The sequence below is a fragment of the Pempheris klunzingeri genome, chromosome 14 (genome assembly GCF_042242105.1).
Source record: "Pempheris klunzingeri isolate RE-2024b chromosome 14, fPemKlu1.hap1, whole genome shotgun sequence".
Lineage (NCBI taxonomy): Eukaryota > Metazoa > Chordata > Actinopteri > Acropomatiformes > Pempheridae > Pempheris > Pempheris klunzingeri.
In genome coordinates, this window is record NC_092025.1 from 11,075,579 (window position 1) to 11,095,866 (window position 20,288).

The 20,288-nt window shown below is 39.4% G+C and overlaps 2 protein-coding genes across 2 annotated transcripts; both read left to right on the forward strand.

Moving 5' to 3' along the window:
• Positions 1–2,715: 2,715 nt before the first annotated feature.
• casr (calcium-sensing receptor) lies at positions 2,716–6,967 on the forward strand. The gene is made up of 6 exons (XM_070844086.1): positions 2,716–2,900; positions 3,008–3,314; positions 3,540–4,379; positions 4,461–4,691; positions 5,510–5,633; positions 5,733–6,967. Exons 1-6 carry the CDS (start codon positions 2,716–2,718, stop codon positions 6,866–6,868), a joined length of 2,823 nt encoding a protein of 940 aa, XP_070700187.1. The 3' UTR covers positions 6,869–6,967.
• A 2,984-nt stretch (positions 6,968–9,951) lies between these two features.
• Positions 9,952–17,886, forward strand: b4galt4 (UDP-Gal:betaGlcNAc beta 1,4- galactosyltransferase, polypeptide 4). The gene is made up of 7 exons (XM_070843362.1): positions 9,952–9,980; positions 11,354–11,860; positions 12,883–13,115; positions 14,223–14,410; positions 14,577–14,699; positions 14,827–14,931; positions 15,041–17,886. The coding sequence occupies exons 2-7, from the start codon at positions 11,602–11,604 to the stop codon at positions 15,174–15,176; spliced, it is 1,044 nt and encodes a 347-aa protein (XP_070699463.1). The 5' UTR covers positions 9,952–9,980; positions 11,354–11,601; the 3' UTR covers positions 15,177–17,886.
• The last annotated feature ends 2,402 nt before the right edge of the window (positions 17,887–20,288 follow it).

Below are 20,288 nucleotides of genomic sequence, written 5' to 3' on the forward strand. Positions count from 1 at the left end.
GTTTCATCTAAATGCTCAGAAACCTGTAGAGAACAGTATAAAGTGATGCTGCCAATTTGTTTTTCTTGTTTAGACTAATTTGATTCCCACACAAAGTGTTAATAAAATGGGATTTATTTGTTGTGTGATCGACAGTCTAGGATTTAACCTTGTGCAAAATGCAAAAACCTCTTTACCTAATCATTATAATGAATTTCAACACAAGATAAAATAATTTGGACATTTGCAGGTAATGTTCTTTTTTTAATTCTATAAAATATTCTGTTGTGAAAAAGATAAATACTGGGGAAAACAGCACAAGCTGATGACTTCACACTTTTGCCTTTTTACTTAGAGTAAAGTTAAGTTCTAACTTTCTGTTAACAGCTCTGCATCAGTCAAGTTTCTGAAATCAGTCCAGGCTATAAATCCTCAGCTCTCAATCACCTTGTTCAGACGCTCCTTTTGTTGCTTCTTTGACTAAAAACACCTCTCTTTACTTCTCTCTCCTCTCTTTTATTTACAACTTCTTCAGAAAGTGATTTGCCTCAATTAGAATTATAGTAACTTTACAAAGAGTGGTAATTCCTTTCAGTGATATTTAAAACATAAAACTTCTACTAAATCTTGATTCTTTGTGTTTGATCATTGGCCTCCTCCTCCACATGAGGGCAGTGTTTTCAGCTCCTCTAATGCAGGTTCTGCAAACATTTTTAGGATTTCTGAATCTCCTGCTGCCGACCAAACAGCTCAAGCAGGGACACTGTTTCCCTCCACCTGTAAAGAAGTTGATTTGAACAAAAAAAGAAGCAATGAAGTAAATGTAGAGTGCAGCCTTGTTTTCCTTTTAGGATCTCTCATGTGTCCAGTGTGTCATAGACGCATGTGTTTAGCTTAGTCACAGATAAGTCAACATGTTGTAAACTGAAATGGTTTTCACTGGAGACGTCTGCTCAGCAACAAATTGAAGAGTCATCCATCAGAGCATGAGGGGGTAACTAATTGTTTGTGGAACATAATGGTGCAATCCACTGCTTCTAGGGGTTCCTGGTATCGTGCTACAGCTCTTCTAGCAAAATGCAATTAAAGATTAAACCTGCCAGATCCCTGGATCACATGCAAGGCGCCAAAACAACAGCAGACATGAGGATGAAATCTTAATTTGTAGGTGCCGAGAGTACTGAGAAACACGTTTACATGGATAAAATGATCATGAACTTGGTTGAATTGCACTGTGGCATTTCATACTAACATCCCTGTAATGCACGTTATTGAAGGCTGTACACAAAGATAACCTTTTAAATGAAAGTCACTTTCCTAAGTCTTTCTCTGCCACCGCTGGTTTTGATGACTTTAGTTGAAGGGGAGTGACCTATGACTAGACTTCATTAGCTGAAGGAAATGGACTACCCCTCTCTCGGTTAATGATTTATCTGCCGAAAGAGGTTCAGAGACCAACACCATTGCCCAGTCAATTCATTCAGCACCCTGGATATTTTGGGAAAAGGCCTTAAAATGTGTGTATGTTGGCAGATTAACAGTTTCAAGCGTATTTAAATCACAAGCGGGAGTTCAGGCAGTAAGTTTGAATCTGTTATTTTTCCATATTTGATGTTTTAATTGTTAATTTGAGAGTTAAAAAGCAGTCAAGAAGTTTTTATTAGAAATCTATCAATCACTTTACAGATATCAGTCATTTAAAACAGATGATGATATTACAGTCAAGTACTTTGTTGATTTTGCTTTGCAAGAGAACATCAGTGTGTTTTTGATCTGTGTTTTAAATAAATCTGGAACAGGTAAGGAATTGTACGACTTGTAATTTTGGTAATTTTTATTTATTTAGATACTAACATTAGACATGCTGTAGTTATATGTTCACATTCAACAATAATATAGCTGGAAATTATAAATATTTTAATGAAAAATACGCTTTCCATCCAGAATAATAAGAAATGAAAATAGATTTTACATGTTACATTACATGTGCAGAACTCAGTAATGGTTAATATGGCAAACAGTGGCTCTTACAGCCGTTAGTTGCTTCATTATCACAGCTCTGCTCCAGCATTTTTCCAGCAGTATTAGCCAGATGCAGTAGGCTTCTCTCCATGGTGACTGAATTCACAGGCCACAGCATCAGGCCGAGCATTTGCAGGAAGGAGGGTCATTAGAGTGTGACTTCTCTCTCGGCTCATGTAAATCCTGCGTCTATTTCGGTTCAGATGGCGTGACTGCAATGTTACTGGGCCGTGAAATGTGAAAATTCATCTCCTCTTAGGAACTTTACAAGAGTGGTCAACTCACAAAAAAATTAAAACTCTTAAAAAACAACTCATGTAACTGCGCACTCCTGCTAGAGTAGGTAATAATAGCCTGAGGTCCTGTTGGCCTCTAACACCGTTCTCGCCCTCCGTCCCTGTTTATGTGGGAATGTGAGCTCAGTGATCTGAGTTTACTGGATGGTATCACACCCTGCTACAGCAATTATCAAGACAAGTGTACTGAATATCTGATGTGCTTGTAGCCCATTTTGATGTGATTGTATCCCTACTCTTAACCAAAAACATGACTTTTTTTCTCTCTTTTCCCTACAGTCAGACATTCTCATCAGTGCAAACATGAATAACATAAAGCAGCGCAGCAGGCAGATTGTTGAGAGACGATAATACTGAAAATAACCTTCATCCTGGGAAGTCATTGAAAATAATCCTACTCATTAGACAGACAAGAAAGATGAGGCTGGTTCTGTATTATTTGATGTTGTTGGGGTCCAGTTGTGTGATTTCAACTTATGGGCCCCATCAGAGAGCACAGATGACAGGTGACATTTTGCTCGGAGGCCTTTTCCCCATACACTTTGGTGTCGCATCCAAAGACCAAGACCTCGCAGCGCGGCCCGAATCCACACAGTGTGTCAGGTAACAGTTGAATCTGATTTAAATGTTGGCAAACATTGATCCATACATGATTTGACTGAATTAATATGCTTGGTTCATTTAAATCCATGCGTTGTTTCCTTCTACAGGTTCAATTTCCGCGGTTTCCGTTGGCTCCAGGCCATGATATTTGCGATCGACGAGATAAACAACAGCAGCACTCTCCTGCCCAACGTCACTCTGGGCTACAGGATTTTTGACACATGCAACACAGTGTCAAAAGCTCTGGAAGCCACGCTTAGTTTTGTGGCTCAAAACAAGATCGATTCCCTGAATTTGGATGAATTTTGTAACTGCACTGACCACATTCCAGCCACCATTGCAGTAGTAGGAGCAGCTGGGTCGGCCGTCTCCACAGCAGTGGCAAACCTGCTGGGTCTGTTTTATATTCCTCAGGTGAGGAACAGGACAGTGGGTATGTCGGTACCACAGCAATACTTAAAACTGAGCAAACATCACGTGGCAACTCTGTATCCTGAAAATGATGTCCACATACAATTAATCTGCAGTAAATAACACCTTTAACAGGAGACACAATTTATATTGAATACAGATAGTTAACAACAATAAGCAGCACAAAATGAAAACCTGATAAATTACCTGACATCTTTGCTATTTCAGATCAGCTATGCCTCCTCGAGTCGCTTACTGAGCAACAAGAATCAGTACAAGTCCTTCATGAGAACCATTCCCACAGACGAATACCAGGCCACGGCCATGGCAGACATCATTGAGTACTTCCAGTGGAACTGGGTCATCGCTGTGGCCTCAGATGATGACTACGGACGGCCAGGGATCGAAAAGTTTGAGAAGGAGATGGAAGAGCGAGACATCTGCATTCACCTAAATGAGCTTATTTCTCAGTACTTTGAGGATCATGAAATCCAAGCTTTGGCTGACAGGATTGAGAACTCGACAGCTAAAGTAATTGTCGTGTTTGCCAGCGGCCCAGATATTGAGCCTTTAATCAAAGAGATGGTCAGGAGAAACATCACAGATCGGATCTGGTTAGCCAGCGAAGCGTGGGCGAGCTCCTCTCTTGTTGCTAAACCGGAGTATCTTGACGTTGTGGGAGGAACTATTGGCTTTGCTCTAAAGGCAGGGCATATACCTGGCTTTAGAGAGTTCCTACAGCAAGTCCAGCCAAAGAAAGACAGTCACAATGAATTTGTGAGGGAGTTTTGGGAGGAAACCTTCAACTGTTATCTGGAGGACAGCCCGAGACTGCAAGAAAGTGAGAATGGCAGCACTAGTTTCAGGCCTTTGTGTACTGGTGAGGAAGACATCACAAGCGTTGAGACCCCATACCTGGACCACACACATCTTCGAATCTCCTATAATGTGTATGTTGCAGTTTATTCCATTGCGCAGGCGCTGCAGGACATACTCACATGCACACCTGGACATGGACTCTTTGCTAACAATTCCTGTGCAGATATAAAGAAAATGGAAGCGTGGCAGGTAAAATGTTCAAAGCGATTAAATGATCAATCATTTATTTAATCGATTTGAATCATCCAAATGTGTGGTTCTGCTTCACAGGTCCTGAAGCAGCTGAGACATTTGAACTACACCAACAGCATGGGGGAGAAGATGCACTTTGATGAGAACGCAGACATGGCAGCAAACTACACCATTATAAACTGGCAGAGGTCAGCTGAGGATGGCTCTGTGGTGTTTGAGGAGGTCGGATACTACAATATGCACGCTAAGAGAGGAGCTAAACTCTTCGTGGACAAGACAAAGATTCTGTGGAACGGACACAGCTCAGAGGTGAGTTACTTATACACCCGCTCAGCAGATTCTGACAAACACTGGAAATTCCATTTTCACCCTCTTTTTAGCTCTGTTTTGGTCTCAGCCAGCTCCTGAGAGCTACACTGATTTTGTTTGTATGGGCTGGTAGCATACAGTGGTTTTGGCAGAGCTGGAAGCCAGTCGATGAGAACAGTGAGAAAGAATCAAACAGTAAATTTGAGGGCCAAAAAACAAAAATAATGGGAAATGTTCGAAAACTTTGTACTGCAGAGGGGACGTCAGAGATGGGTGACAATTCTTTGCTTTTATGTTACACGTAGTCATATGACTATACTAAAAATGATTAGTGCAGCTTGAAGTTGCTTTTGGCAAAGGATGCCCTGACTGATCTATTAATAGTCCAAACAACTCTTGGAATCATTTTATATTTTTCAAAATTTGAATTATCAATTAAAGGATTATTCTCTGATTTTCAACCAATCTGTATCTTTACCATTTTTTTGTGTGCCTGCACCAAGAAATAGTTTAAGGCTGGAATCAGATGTTCACGGTTACTTATATGAGCCAGGATACGGTGCGGAGGAATTACGGCCTCTGGAGGAGTAAGCTTCACAGCTTATTAGTAAAGTAGGTCAAAGAGAGTGAACGACTTCACCGTGTGTAGAACTCATTCAATGTTTAGTGTCTATTTCTGTACAAAAAAACAATATAAGCTTGAAGCTCATTTATTGCACCCTTCAACTCTATTTTCCCCTAAAAATCCTACACTATTTTTCTTAATTTCTTCTTCTGAATTTTCCTGCTTTCTCATCCAATCCGTTTATATCCTATAGGTGCCATTCTCTAATTGCAGTGAGGACTGTGATCCGGGAACAAGAAAGGGGATCATAGACAGTATGCCCACATGCTGCTTTGAATGCACTGAGTGCTCCGATGGAGAATACAGTAATCATAAAGGTAGTGAGATGTCAAATATTCACAATCTCACCTATTAATGCCACACCTGCCTCATGTTCCCGTTCTAACATGGATCATTTTTTAAATCTATTCATACAGATGCCAGCGTTTGCACCAAGTGTCCAAACAATTCTTGGTCCAATGGGAACCACACATTCTGCTTCCTGAAGGAAATTGAGTTTCTCTCCTGGACAGAACCGTTCGGGATAGCTCTGGCCATATGTGCAGTACTGGGTGTTCTCTTGACGGCCTTTGTGATGGGAGTCTTTGTCAGATATCGCAACACCCCAATAGTGAAGGCCACAAACCGAGAGCTGTCCTACGTCCTCCTCTTCTCACTTCTCTGTTGCTTCTCCAGCTCTCTCGTCTTCATCGGAGAGCCGCAGGATTGGACGTGCCGTTTGCGCCAGCCCGCCTTTGGGATCAGCTTTGTTCTCTGTATCTCCTGCATCCTCGTGAAAACTAACAGAGTACTTTTGGTATTTGAAGCCAAGATCCCCACAAGTCTCCATCGTAAATGGTGGGGATTAAACCTGCAGTTTCTGTTGGTGTTCCTGTGCACGTTTGTCCAAGTCATGATATGTGTGGTCTGGCTTTACAACGCCCCTCCTTCCAGCTACAGGAATCACGACATCGATGAGATCATTTTCATCACCTGCAATGAGGGCTCTGTGATGGCTCTTGGGTTTCTTATTGGCTATACGTGCCTCCTGGCAGCTATATGTTTCTTCTTTGCATTTAAATCACGGAAACTTCCCGAAAACTTCACAGAGGCCAAGTTCATCACTTTTAGCATGCTTATATTCTTCATCGTCTGGATCTCTTTTATCCCAGCGTACTTCAGTACTTATGGCAAGTTTGTTTCAGCTGTGGAGGTCATTGCTATACTGGCATCCAGCTTTGGGATGCTGGCCTGTATCTTCTTCAACAAGCTCTACATCATCCTCTTCAAACCCTCCAGGAACACCATCGAGGAAGTCCGATGCAGCACCGCGGCCCACGCTTTCAAAGTGGCTGCCAAAGCCACGCTAAAACATAACACTGCCGCAAGAAAGAAGTCCAGCAGCATTGGTGGATCTTCTGCCTCGACTCCGTCCTCGTCCATCAGCCTCAAGACCAACGGCAACGACTGCGACCCGACTTCAGGGAAGCATAAGCCAAGGGTGAGCTTTGGCAGTGGAACAGTTACTCTGTCCTTGAGCTTTGAGGAGTCGAGGAGGAGTTCCCTGATGTGACAGCATATGTGTCAAACTCCAGTGTCATCAGTCCCATGAATAGGAAGTGTTCGGACTTTATTTTGAAATGCATTTACACATAGATGTTTTCATCTTCCCATTTTCATAAAACTATGTCACCAAGATGATGTTTCACTTGAGGAAAGCAATATCACTCCCACTCATGTATTCTACTGCCCCTGAATCCTGTGACTCTTAACATTTTCAGTATAACCCTGATGTACACTGCCAATATTAATAGAAGATTTTGTACAATTAAAAACATCACATTAGATCTTTAAGTTGTTTTTTTTGTCTTTGGAGACATCGTCTTCTTTAGATTAGTGAAATCTACACTGTTGCCCATAAAGTTGGAATAATTGTTCAATACCCCCAATTTTTTTAAAGCCTGAATACACAGTTTGCAAAGGTTAATTGTGGTTTAAGTTTCACTGAGATATGTTTGGAAGAGTTTGATCAATAAAGTTGAGAAGATATACACTTTATTTATCAAGAATAAATCACATTGTGACAATCATTTCATGAGAAGAGGTAAAAAACATTTTATTCCAACTTTATGGGCTTTATATCTATCTATCTATCTATCTATCTATCTATCTATCTATCTATCTATCTATCTATCTATCTATCTATCTATAATATTGTTAATCAGAGACACTCAGCACATGAGGAATTTCTTTCCTCTTTATTTGATATTTTCCATTAAGGGGCAGAGGACAACGCAGGCTCTTTAATTGGATAAGAGAGACCAGAGGATGTATGAGTCACATTGTAAATACACAATTACAGGATGTCGACAAAATGTTCCGTACTTAGTGATTATGCTCTATTATGGTTATATATCACAGGACCGCAAAAGAAATGGAAGTGCAGTCCCTCAGCATGACATTGCCAAAACCATGCCACCTTTTTTAGGGAGTCTTTGGGCTGTTAATTGTAAACAAAGTTTGAAAATGTTGGAAAATAACCAATTGAATAATGATATGAAACTAAATACAGGCAGTGATAAATGAGTTATATTTGTTTGTCACGTGTGTCTTCAAAGTCTCACAGACAAGTATGAAACCATCAAGAGTGTTCGCTCCAAATTTGGGATTTTATTTGTGAGGGCATTTTTTAGATCCCCTCCAGACAATGTCTCATTTCTACATTATGTCTAATGTTTAAAAATTACAAATGATGATGATAATACTTTATTGTCAGGTGAAGTCTGATTTTTCGCATCACAGCACCATCATTTGCAACATCAGAAATATAGCTCTGAATAAAAGAAAAACTTGTGGAAACAACAAAACAGTGAACATGATGATGAACCTCTACGGGACATTTCAGTGCAGGACTTTCAGAGAACTCTCCGTGCTTGCAGCTTGCTTATCGCAAGTCTCTGACAACTGCAAACAGTGCAGGCCTTTCTCACACGTTAATGTCATTCTCGCAATAGGCCAACACTACACAGTGATGTCCTCACGGTATGGAGGCGGTATAGAGAGGAGGGAGGAGCAGCTTGGGGAAAGCACTGTTTATTCTAATCCACACTGTCTGATTGTCAACTGTGAAGAAACCGTAACTATTAAGTGAAAAAGACCCCTGGCCAATAAAGTCATAATAAAACAATAAAAATATAACAGTGGTGAAGGGGCCATACTGCATATATTCAGTATATTTTTAGACAATACTTGTGTCATGAAATAAAAGTCAATTTTTGAATAGTTTTATTTGTCATGTATTTTTCTAATTCTACTTAGTGAAAGTTTAGTAATGAGAAATGAGAAAAGAAATACTTACTAATAGTGTTTAGCCCATGCTCTGAAAATATTCCTTACAGGCTTTGTAAACTTAATATATGAAAGTGACTAAAGTGACTACTAACGGTTTGAACAATCTGTAGCATAATCCACCACATGTCAGTGAGGGGGAGTGAATTAAATTGTAAAACTCAACCCTACAGTCAAACCACAAAATACAACAGAATTAGAGTAAACAAAAATGAAACTAATCTTGATTGATGTGAAAAGCAGAGGTCATTACAATAGAAAATGAAGAAAAAATAATAATTTGTAAGTTGCAAATTACAAACAGCAAGTTAGAGTGAGTTACATTTATCTCACTGTTTGTGTTTTTAGACAAGACCTTTTCCTGAAAGGAAGCTCTCAGCAGTTGAAGGAAACGCTGTTAAACGAAAAAAGAAAAAGTGGGTAAAAAGGCATTTGGGGAGTGCAGGACCTCACACATTGCTCAACAGGAGGACGACATGCTGAGACATCCAGTATTATGGCTGATCCGAAGCAGGCCGAGGAGCAGCTGGACAACCAGCTCCTCTGTTAGCAGGAGGAAAAGACCTTTATCCTCAGAGCCAGTGCAGCCCAGCAGAGAGAGACCAGCATGCTGCCTTTGTCTGATCCGCAGGGGTGGGATGACACAGAGATTGGACAAAATGACCAGGAAGAGTTGGATGATGGGAATGTTTGTCAAAGTCCTGGCTAAGAAAGAAAAGAGGAAAACTCTGCTTCCAACAAGGGCTCTGACCTGTCCTGCAATAATTCACAATTCAAACATGAGATCACACAAAATCACACGTTTTTTCTTCAACTCAATTCAAAATACGTCAAAAGCCTTCTTCGCATTAGCTGAATAATGAGATGGATAGTTAATGAAACCAAAAAATTTAACATTTATCTCCTGAACCGCTTCATAGCATATAATGTAAAACAATGACCTTTATTTTGAAAAACCCCATACAGGAAGTGTTTATGCATAATATGAACCATGCTTTCAAGTCACCTAAAATAACAACAGATAGTTTCCTGTTTGTGGATGTTATCATCAAAATAAAAGCCATTTGTGTGATAATCTCACTGTTTAAATGAAAAAATAAAATAGATTCACAGACATCCAAAGGTGTCTACTGAACACAGAGCATGTTTTTTTAATCTCTGCAGGCTATTTTGATGACTAACAGTATGTTATCCCTCATAGATGCCCGCTGTTCACCGTTAAAGCTTTTAGTATGAAATGCAGCCAAAGATATTTAGTGTATTTGTGTTAACTTGACTTCACTGTTGTCATCTGCTCATGGGGCGATAAACTGGAGTAACATTAGCTTGTGTCCAAGGTAAGATGCTCCGAGCTAACCAGTAGATATCACCTCTAAATGAGGAATGGACATTATTTCATCTCACTGAACTAGGTTGGCAGTGTGTTTGGGCTCCTCTGTGTCTGACTGTTAATGCTGATATTGAACTTTTTCTGCTCTTTACAGTAACTTGAACTGTAACATTACTGTGTTAACTACATCCGCATTCGTCAGCTAGCTAACACCTGAGTCTCACAGCCATTTCTAGACTAAATTTGAGTTTTAGCTGTCATAAAATATGGACACTAATCAACAGAAGCAGCAGCTCGCTGTGCTGTAAAAGGTAGTGTCCTGCTTTGAGCTTTTACCTGAAAAACAGCTGGATGTTATGATGCTGCTCCAAGCTAGCCAGCGTTAGCTTGTCAGCGTCAGCCCCCAAACCGAGGAAAGACGAGCCAAAACATGTAAAAACAGATCTCTTTAATAGGGTTCACTGCTGGAGGCTTGATAATGAACACTGGGCTCAATGCATGTACTTGCTAGTTTATATTTTTGATCGATGTTTTACGTAAAAGTTAGCTAACGATATAAAGTATGAACTGAGGTAACGTTAGATCTGCCTGCAGTGTCTCTTCATGAGAAAGACTCAAACATAACTTATCCTTAAGTTTTAGTTCATAAAAGATCATCTGGTCATTGTTCTCTGGTTCATAACATGCAGAGTGTTGTTTCGTTATATTATCACATTGTACTAAGTTGTACTGTGTTGAAATGATTTTGTCAGACAATCACTGTCTACCAAGCTAAAATCCTTGTTACCATTTAAGAAGAGATCATAATCGTGCTGCACATTTTCCACATTTTACTGGCATTTTTAGACCAATCATGAATCCATCAGTCGATGAAACAAGCGTCAGATTAATAAAATAAATGAAAGTAATCTGCCAGATGTTTGATGAATTAGTACCATAAGTAAGATGAGACGGAGCAGCTGTGCAGTGTGATACTGCACTTTGTCAAAGAGCACAGACAAACACAGGTGTGAGGTTACTGGGTGTAAAAGTAGAGTTCAGGAAGCTCTTTCAGTAAGTTGTAACATAATGAATAGCTCTGAACTCAAAAGTAAAGAAAGGAAAAACGAGGACCCTGAAATTAAGACACTTCCCAAGATAACATCGTGTCAGGTGTTGTCTGTTATTGTATAAAAAGGAGAAATGCCCTTTAGGGATGTGCAATTCAAGCAAAAACACTGTGAACTCTTCGAAGATTATTCTTGATTCGATAATCATTTAAACTAGATCCTTCCTTGTCAGGGTGTAGTTTTACATGAGAGGATCATTTAGGAGTGATTGTGATGCAGATATGCCTCTTCTTGCTGGTAACATCTTTTCTCTCTCTGAATCACTCTACAGTTGTCAGAGAACTCGCCTCCTGAAGGGCTCAGCGATGGATTTTCACCAATAGATTTTCCTTACTCCACAGTGATCATATAATTGATTTGCCGTATAGTTCAGCAACATGTTTCTTCGCCATGGGATGACTGGTTAGTGAACCTGTGCCAGTGTTTTTGCTGAAATGTCCTTCACGGAGGAAATATCCTAATCCACATCCAGCACCATCTACAGTTGCCCATTTTTCTGCCTCACATCAGCACGCAGCCATGGGCTTCTGTTCGCCTGTGTGCAAGATTTTGCGGAGGGGGAAGTATGTTGTACTGCTCCTTCTCTCTCTGTCGGTGTTGGCGTGGATCGCAACTTTTTCAGGCGAAACAATGAAATCCGGTCAGGTTTCCGCCACGACACAAACTCGTGTCAAAGGAGACAATCTGAGGGATGAACTCAACTCTTGGACGGTGGCACCCAATCGCTTAAATACTCCATCACCAAAAGTTGAATGTCCCCAGGAGTCACCGTTGCTACGTAAGTATACACCCAAGTGCAGGTTAAAGAGTTGACACAGTTACTGTGTATTTGTTACTTTGGTTAAACTGGTTTTAAGATTTAGGCAGATTAAAAGGAAATTAGTTTTACTCTCAGAAGTCTAGAAATCTATCTGCTTATGGTGTCTCCTAGCGAAACAGGAATGGTCTCTTTTATTTTTTATTTTTCCAAGTTCTCTAGTTCCCCAGAACCAACTGTAGAGTATATAGGTAGACTGCTGTGTCATAAACCAGACAAGGGTGAATAAATCAATTTCACCTTGAATGAGTGATTAGTTTGGTTACAAATGTTGAGAAGCAACATTTAAAATGTTCTAAAACAATGGGAATTAAAACTGATAAATGTTTAAATTTGCCATTTAATTTTTCTGTTTTTTGGCTAAGGACTTTTGTTTGTAAGTACAACATGTTTTTTGAAATTGTCTTAAATGAACCTACTACCTACGTTACATTTGCAGGTGCTACACGCTGTCTGCCTTTTATAGGCTCAAAGGAGCAAAAAGAAAGTTTGAAATCACATAGTTGGAAAAATATTTTCAATTGTTAATTCAGCAAAACCTAATTTAAAGCAAAATTATACCACTATTTTACCTTTAATTAACAGCTTCAAAATAATTTTGATGCTACACTGACTTGCAGTAGGAAGAATGGCTCTTCTTTCATTGCCGCTCTCCCTGTGCCCTGAAAGCCTGTCTTTGCACCGTGTAGCTTGAGTTGAGCGGGTACGATCTCCCCGGACGAGCGTGTAATGCTTTACAGCACTATGTCATACACAGCCAACTATGGGTGTAGCTGTTGTTGATGCAGATGTTTTCAGTTTTGCTCTCTGGCCTGGTCTTGTGTCGAAGTCTCTTCCCCTGTGAATATTTTAGTTCTCATCAGAATAGTGCAGCAATCTAAGTTGCTCAGATATCAACAGAATGAAAGTCTGCTTTAAATGTCACATGGTGACATAGTTTGTTTACTGCGTCATTCAAACTCTGAATTTGTGAACTTCTGCAGAGGGAGCCGTGAAGCTGTCCTTTGAGTCCTCTCTGACACTGAAGGATGTGGAGAGTGACAACAAAGGAGTGACTGAAGGCGAGTATGAGCCCGCGGACTGTACAGCGAGGCAGAGTGTAGCGATCCTCATCCCTCACCGCAGCCGAGAGAGACACCTCCTCTACCTCTTGCACCACCTGCACCCGTTTCTGCAGAAGCAGCAACTACACTACGCCATTTATGTCATCCAGCAGGTATCCCTCACCGTCATGCAGTTTTATGTCACACTGATTTCTCATAAAATCATTTGATGTACTTGAGAGTATTACATTATTATATCAGGGAACTGCTGTGAACTCTATTTTTTTTAATTTATTTTAATCATTTATACAGTTATTAGCATTAGTAAGTAAATTTAGTTGAAGTAGCTGTTATTCACGCTGTCTGTCCCGATTATGTCTTGTCTAGAAAACAATGTAATGCGAGTATGACCAAATGTGATCCGACAGCACCTAAAGGACTCACTTGGTGAAAAATATAGCAACTATAGTGAAGTCGTGCAAAAGATAAAACCTGTAAGGAAAAGCAAATAACTGCCTAGATGTTTGATGGTTTTATCTGAATAATTGGAAATCTGCTTCGGCCAGCAGTTTTCATATCTGTTTCATATCAGCCACTCTTAAATCTTGTAAAACTCATAGACTTCAGAGACTTTATGAAAACTATGAGTCATTCAGTAACGCACAACAAACACTGAAACTGCTGCTGGAAACAAAGAAACTAGTGAGGCAAATTTTTTGGCATAATAATTTCCATTTAAACATGGCAAAGGCAAATCATCTGCAGCCAAACAGTATTCTTAGTACTCGAAGAACAAAGGATCATTAACAAGAAAACCACAGAACTGGACTGAAGACTTTACCTGAACTGGTGTAAATTATTAGCTTGTAATTTGAATGCAGCGCTCACACACGTGTGTGTGTGCGTGCGGCCACATGTTTATCCAGATTAGTTTCTTTTCTTTTCTGCCTAATATTATTTTGTGTCTGTGTGGTCATCTGGTGCCAAAATGACCAAGACTCTGGCTTTCATTCATGCTTATTGAAATCAATCAGAGGAAAGCGCATTAAATTAAACAAACATTTAATAGCCTCAATATGATGATGCCACTGCAACGATTAAAGTAATTCAATAACTGGCCAACACAAGTGGCATTAAATTATTTCTTTGAGCTGCAGCTGTTGTGCGCTGGACCTCCAACCTCCAACCAAATACAATCTTTGTTTTCTTTCAGTGGATGAAGCTTAATAAACAGCAGATCATCTACACATTGTAATTTTTATATTCTCTGTTTCTTAAAGGCGGGTGATGCAACTTTTAACCGTGCCAAGTTACTGAATGTCGGTTATTTGGAGGCACTGAAGGACTACAGTTGGGAGTGCTTCATCTTCCACGATGTGGACCTGGTTCCTGAAAATGATCACAATTTATATGTCTGTGACAAGCAGCCCAAACACTTGGTGGTTGGCCGAAACGCCACAGGATACAAGTAAGCATATGACTAAGAGTGAATTCCTGCAAGTCATGAATCAGCAGTTTACCTTTGTTTTACCCCTGTAAATGGTAGTCTGCTCAGGCCTGATATTATCTTGAAAGCCCTGAAATAATCTGTAAGCAAAGGACTGTAATTGTTCTTCACATTCTTCCACTCTCAGGCTGCGTTACAAAGGCTACTTTGGAGGAGTCACAGCTATGACCAAAGAGCAGTTTCTTCAAGTGAACGGATTCTCCAACACTTACTGGGGTTGGGGCGGAGAGGACGACGACCTTCGCATCAGGTGAGGCCGAAACAAGTGAAAACCCTGTTTAAGACAATTAGTGTTTATTTTTACCACACCTGGAGCAGATGTGGTAAATATTCCCTCAATTATTCACTGATGCGTGTGGGTCCGCCGCCTCGCGCAGGGTTGAGCTGCAGAAAATGAAGATTGTGCGGCCGCCGGCTGACGTAGCTCGCTACACCATGGTGTTTCACAAACGGGACAGTGGCAATGAAATAAACAAAGACAGGTCAGTAAACAGAGAGATGGTGTGTGTGCTTGTTTTTAAGCATTTTATTAGTATACAGCCTTATTTGTGCTGCAACTTGAATCTTTTTTTTTTTTTTTTTGCTTCCCAGGATGAAGTTGTTGGGACGAACACAGCAGGTGTGGAGGAAGGACGGACTCAACAGCTGCTCATATAAGACTTTGTCGGTGGAGAGGCTGCCTCTTTATGTGAATGTTACTGTGGACATCGGTAAGCCACAAAGTTGAGATTTCAAACAGGAAGCCCTGCTGTGACCAAAAGAATTATATATTTTTGTTTTCTACAATATGTTAAGGCCACTGAGTGCAGAACAGCTTCTACATGCGTACAAGACTCCTTATTAAGCACACAAAATGCACGTTGTTTTGGTTAGTTTACATATTCAAATGTTCAGCTGGCAACTACATCTATGCACATTTATGCATATCATGCTGCCTTCATTTCTTTATATCGTTACCAGTCTGCAAGAGATAAATAACTAAAACAAGTCAGTCAAGCATTGAATGACTTTGGCCAAATGAAGAAATTGGCTCACAGATATTCCAGGTATTTAAGAATTACTGCTAAACCATCCAGCTGAGCTGTCAGATGATTTATTTATGCACAGACCATATTATTTGCCTGCATGATGTAAGACAGGATAAAACCTGCCACACATGGACATCGTGTATTTTGTGAGCTTCATTCTGTGGATGCTTTGATTGTCACTTATTTTGGCCAATCCAAGCTTGTCTCAGGACTCTATGGGAGGTATAGACTGTGACTGGTTTATTGATTGATTGATATCTCACATGAGATTGTAATAGACGTGTTGCTCCTATTAGGGCAGGACAATGTGCAACTTAAATATTTCTACAAGTACATAACATGCAGTAACCACAGATATTTCTCAGACAGATAACTTTGAAGGTGTGCCGAGTCTGTTAATGTTAAGATTAAGTTAATGTTCAGGTTCGATCCAAGGTTGCTTGGACTCTTCATGGCCCTAAGATGTTTGATCGTTGACTTAGTGGACTTGTTTTGATGACACTGACATGTTTTGTCATGTAGACATGATAGAACTGATGGATCAGTTCAGGACAGTCATGTGCATTAATCTAAATGACAACTCAGCTATAAATAACTGATTATAAAACACTACGTAAAAACCAAGTAATGACAATGATATCATCACGGGTGGAGTTGTTTTTAGGCTAAAGGCACCTACATCTAACATTATATTTCGGGGATGCAAACCATTGGTTAGTCAGTTTTCGGGGAAAAACATAAACAAGACAACGACTGATTAAAATAAACTTGCAGAAATTTGCTTTGCTTCCACTGAACCAGACGATAACCGGTGCACCCGTCCCTCCATCTGCCCCAATCATCAAAAATGTACATATCTGGGGGTAGACATTTTTCCTTCAATTCAAAAACCGGTTAAACATAACTTGGTTACAAAATATCTGTGAAGGTCCAAAGTGAGAGGGTTGTTTTTGTTCCTGCCTTTTTTTTTTTTTTTTTTTTATACTGATTGTGTGCATTGTTGTTACTCACTTTGAGAAGTGTCCCATGTTACAGGACAATAAAAGAAAGAAAGATATAAATAAATGGCTGTTTGTTGATAGAGCAGAATGTGAACATATTAATGAAATCTTGATAATATTGATAATGCTACAAACCTGAGGTCTTCCTCATCTAAAACATGCCAGTAATAATAATGCTCTGTATCATAAAGTGAGGGATTCTGAAATGTAAACACAATTATTTTGGGAATAGAATGACATAATTTTGCATCAGTCCCCAACAGATGAAACCAAGTGGACGACTGATCATATCAAGTGACACTCTTTTACTTTTAAAGTGGTGATTATGTATATTGATATCAGTCATTTGTGTATTTCCTGCTATGACAGAGGTTTATCACAGGGTTAACATTAGTGGGTTTGGGATGCTTTGGGTTTACAGAACCTGACAACCTTTTATTCTTTTGTTTTTGTCTTGAAAAGCAGTTTTGTGGGCCACAATGATAAGATATGATTCCTTATAGGGTTTTTTTTTTTATATAAGGCTTTAAATGCTTTCATTTTTAAGCAAGAAATAATGGGTGGAGGATTCTTATTTATTACTTTAACACTTTTAAAATCATAATTGTAGTCTTTTGAGTCCAATCATTACAACAATTTTTATTATTATCAAATGAAGAAATCTCATTCTAGAGAAATCTGCATACTTTGATCTTTGCATGCTGCTTAGAAATGTGTGTCTGCCACACTCATATCAAATTAGATTTAAAAAATGATTTTATTTGACTGAATTTATATTTTTTAAGATGGTGTAGCTGCTGAGAAGTTACAACAACAATGCACAGTATTTTGTCTTTATTTATCTGACCAGCAAATCCCATGTCGATCAATACTGAGCAATATCACTGACTACAGTAACAAGCATGGTTACAGCTGAGCCACTCCTCATAATATATCATTATTCATAATTGACCAGCGCTTCATAATAAGTACAGGCGGCTCCAAGTGTCACACTGTTGATGACCTGACCAACTCTTCATAACTCCGCAGTTTGCTGCAGCCATTATGAAGTTCGTGAACGAGAGTCAGCACTGTTATAGACTACATTTGGTTTTCCAGGGTTTTGGTCTTCTGAACGAATGTTTTTGTTTGTTTTACATGTTAAAATATATGTAATATATATATAAAGTCCAGCTACAACTTCTCAATAAGATTTTGTAAAATGACATTTTTTATTTGAATTTGTACTTTATATGAATCATTATATGAAATTCAAAGTGATGCCAACTCTAACTCTTTGAGAATGTAATGTTTTGGATTTATTTTGAATGCTTTTGAATGGTGACATGTTTGTGTTGACGGGATGATGACAGAGAAGAGAGATTTCATTCACTTCCAATAGGATTATAATAAATAGTATTTTTTCTTATGAAGTGTCTCATGGTTCTATTTTTCCAGGGCAAACATCTAGTTTTGGTTTGTCTGACAAGATTTGCACCTTTTATTATAACTTATTGTATGTTTTTTTTACTCTATGATACTCCTAGGTATTTGTAATTTGTTGTGATTTTCACATCCTCATATTTGATGATTGAAGTTCAAACCCATTTTAAACACCTCGTCTGGAGCTTTTCATACGTTGGTTCTGTGATCTTGAATTAATCACCTCTTGATCTGGAAACTTAAGTCATCACCACCATTCCCTCGTCAGGACCCTCTGTAAAGCTTCTCCCTGCTTATTCAGAAGAACTGTAATAATTCTCTGTATTACAAATATTTTGTAGACTTTATGTTGCTGTATGATGGTCATCTGTTGAATGTAACAGCCTGCAGTGCATGGATCTGACCAGAGGGGGTCCTTGAAAGCATAAAATCCACTAACATCTGTAAAGACGTCTCTTGTCCTTGTTAATTACAGAAAGATTATTTTTATTGACAGGAAGTTTGCGCTACCGTAGCGTCATTAATGCATCATGATAATCTGATTGAATCTTGTTTGGTTGAAATGTGGGAAAAACAACTGTAAGATACAGTTAATAGATTCTGAAAAAATACATAAATTACAACCTTTTTTTTTCTGGAACTGTTTTTATTTTACCTCAGAAAAATAAGAGCACAAACTGTGGTATGAAATGAATGAAATATAACGAAGGTGGCCAAGTGTAACAATACTCTACGTAATTCTGTGAATCAAATCAGCTCCTCACATTCCCTTTAAAAGTAGTTTAGTCTCTCCGTGGCACATTGTTGGCGAGAGGAGAGTTACTGGCTGTGAATACACGATGGCATCCCAAGCATGAATTGGCCAGTGCCATACCCCAAATACGCTGCTTAGGGATGTGGGAAGTGGGATCCCTTTTACAGCTGGATTTCCACCTATTTTCCTTGCAAAATTGTTCAGTTTTATTAATTCGAAGGCTCACAGTAACCACATTATGTGTAGTGTCATAATGCCAACCCACAAATTTCTCTTAATTTAGGCTGGCTGCTCAACGCTTGAGCTTAAACTGTTGGTTTAGACAGTTACACACAAGTTATTTGTTCTGGCGTGAAATAGGAAGTCATGACAAGTCTTTGTGAATGTGTAGCATTGCCAGTTAAAGCCAGGGAAACACCAGCGCCTGTACTATGAACTGAGTTAATGGGTATAAGATGTATCAATATTGTCCAGTTCCATCTTGGGGTTGCAACGCTCACAAACACTTCCCATTACAGCCCCATTTCTCAGATCTAACTTTAAGATTTTAACTTGAATATTCACGTTTACTTTCAAATCATTTTATATCTAACGACTATTTTGTCTGTTTTCCTCACCCTTCATCACCACAGTCTGGCATTTAGCAGGAGCTAATTTATGCTGAAGATCATGAACTAAAACTGTGGACAAGAATAACCCCTTATTATTCAGATACAATGAAATGTCTTCTCAGCATGGACCTATTTTTTTTTTTTACTAGTGCAAAGAAAGAGCGGGATGTCTGAGGCTTTGTATGGACAGAATGATGTCATCTCCTCTTCCTATGGTGCAGAAAGAAAGCTTTGTCTTGTGGAGGCCAGGCCTGGTCATGGAGCTCACATGTGACATTCACAAAACACATTTAGTGCAAAAATATCAACTCTGCAACTCAGAACACTATGATCCACTCTACAAATTAGTCCATTCAGATATGTTCAAAGAATGCCAGTGGTGCCACCGATGTGTGCCATTCTTCCTGCCTGTAAATATAGTACCGCTTGTGTGAGTGCATGAACTCACCAGTGGGATGTTCAAATCTTTAATTACCTCAGTTAGCAGAGAAATAATTTATCAGTTAGATTGATTATCATGATCTATATGTCAAAACTCACACCTTCTTGAAGAATTTAAAGACTGAATGGAGAACATTATTTCAATGGATTGATATCATGTTTGACAAATGTCACATTAATTCCTTGCAGTATTTCAGGGCGGCCCAGCAGCTCAGTGGTGCCTCTGTACAGCAGGAAGCTCTGGGGCCCTCTGTGTGTGGAGGTTCCTCTGGGTGCTCCAGGTTTCTCCCACAGTTCAACGTCACGCAGGTCAGGTGAACTGAAAACTGCACAGGGCCCTAACATGTGAATGTGTGTGTGTGTGTGTGTGTGTGTGGGGGGGGATTAGTCACGTCTCCTTTGAGCTATTGCATGCTGGGATAGGAATAGGAATACAAAGAAAGCATGAATAAAAAACATGGATAACTATCATACTTAAAACTGCTATAATGAATATTTTTATATAAACTAATCACATGACTAACTGTATGTGAATGGGGTCACCATTCACTCAACTCTGCAGAATTTTTTCAAATCTACTGC

What these genes read in the sequence shown, in the direction of transcription:
- b4galt4 (XM_070843362.1), top strand. Translation starts at nt 11,602, where the DNA reads ATGGGCTTCTGTTCGCCTGTGTGCAAGATTTTGCGGAGGGGGAAGTAT. An exon ending in CCAGGAGTCACCGTTGCTAC is followed by an intron (nt 11,861 to 12,882) that starts GTAAGTATACAC and finishes GAACTTCTGCAG; the next exon opens with AGGGAGCCGTGAAGCTGTCC. An exon ending in CGAAACGCCACAGGATACAA is followed by an intron (nt 14,411 to 14,576) that starts GTAAGCATATGA and finishes TTCCACTCTCAG; the next exon opens with GCTGCGTTACAAAGGCTACT.
- casr (XM_070844086.1), top strand. Translation starts at nt 2,716, where the DNA reads ATGAGGCTGGTTCTGTATTATTTGATGTTGTTGGGGTCCAGTTGTGTG. An exon ending in GAATCCACACAGTGTGTCAG is followed by an intron (nt 2,901 to 3,007) that starts GTAACAGTTGAA and finishes TTCCTTCTACAG; the next exon opens with GTTCAATTTCCGCGGTTTCC. An exon ending in GGAACGGACACAGCTCAGAG is followed by an intron (nt 4,692 to 5,509) that starts GTGAGTTACTTA and finishes TATATCCTATAG; the next exon opens with GTGCCATTCTCTAATTGCAG.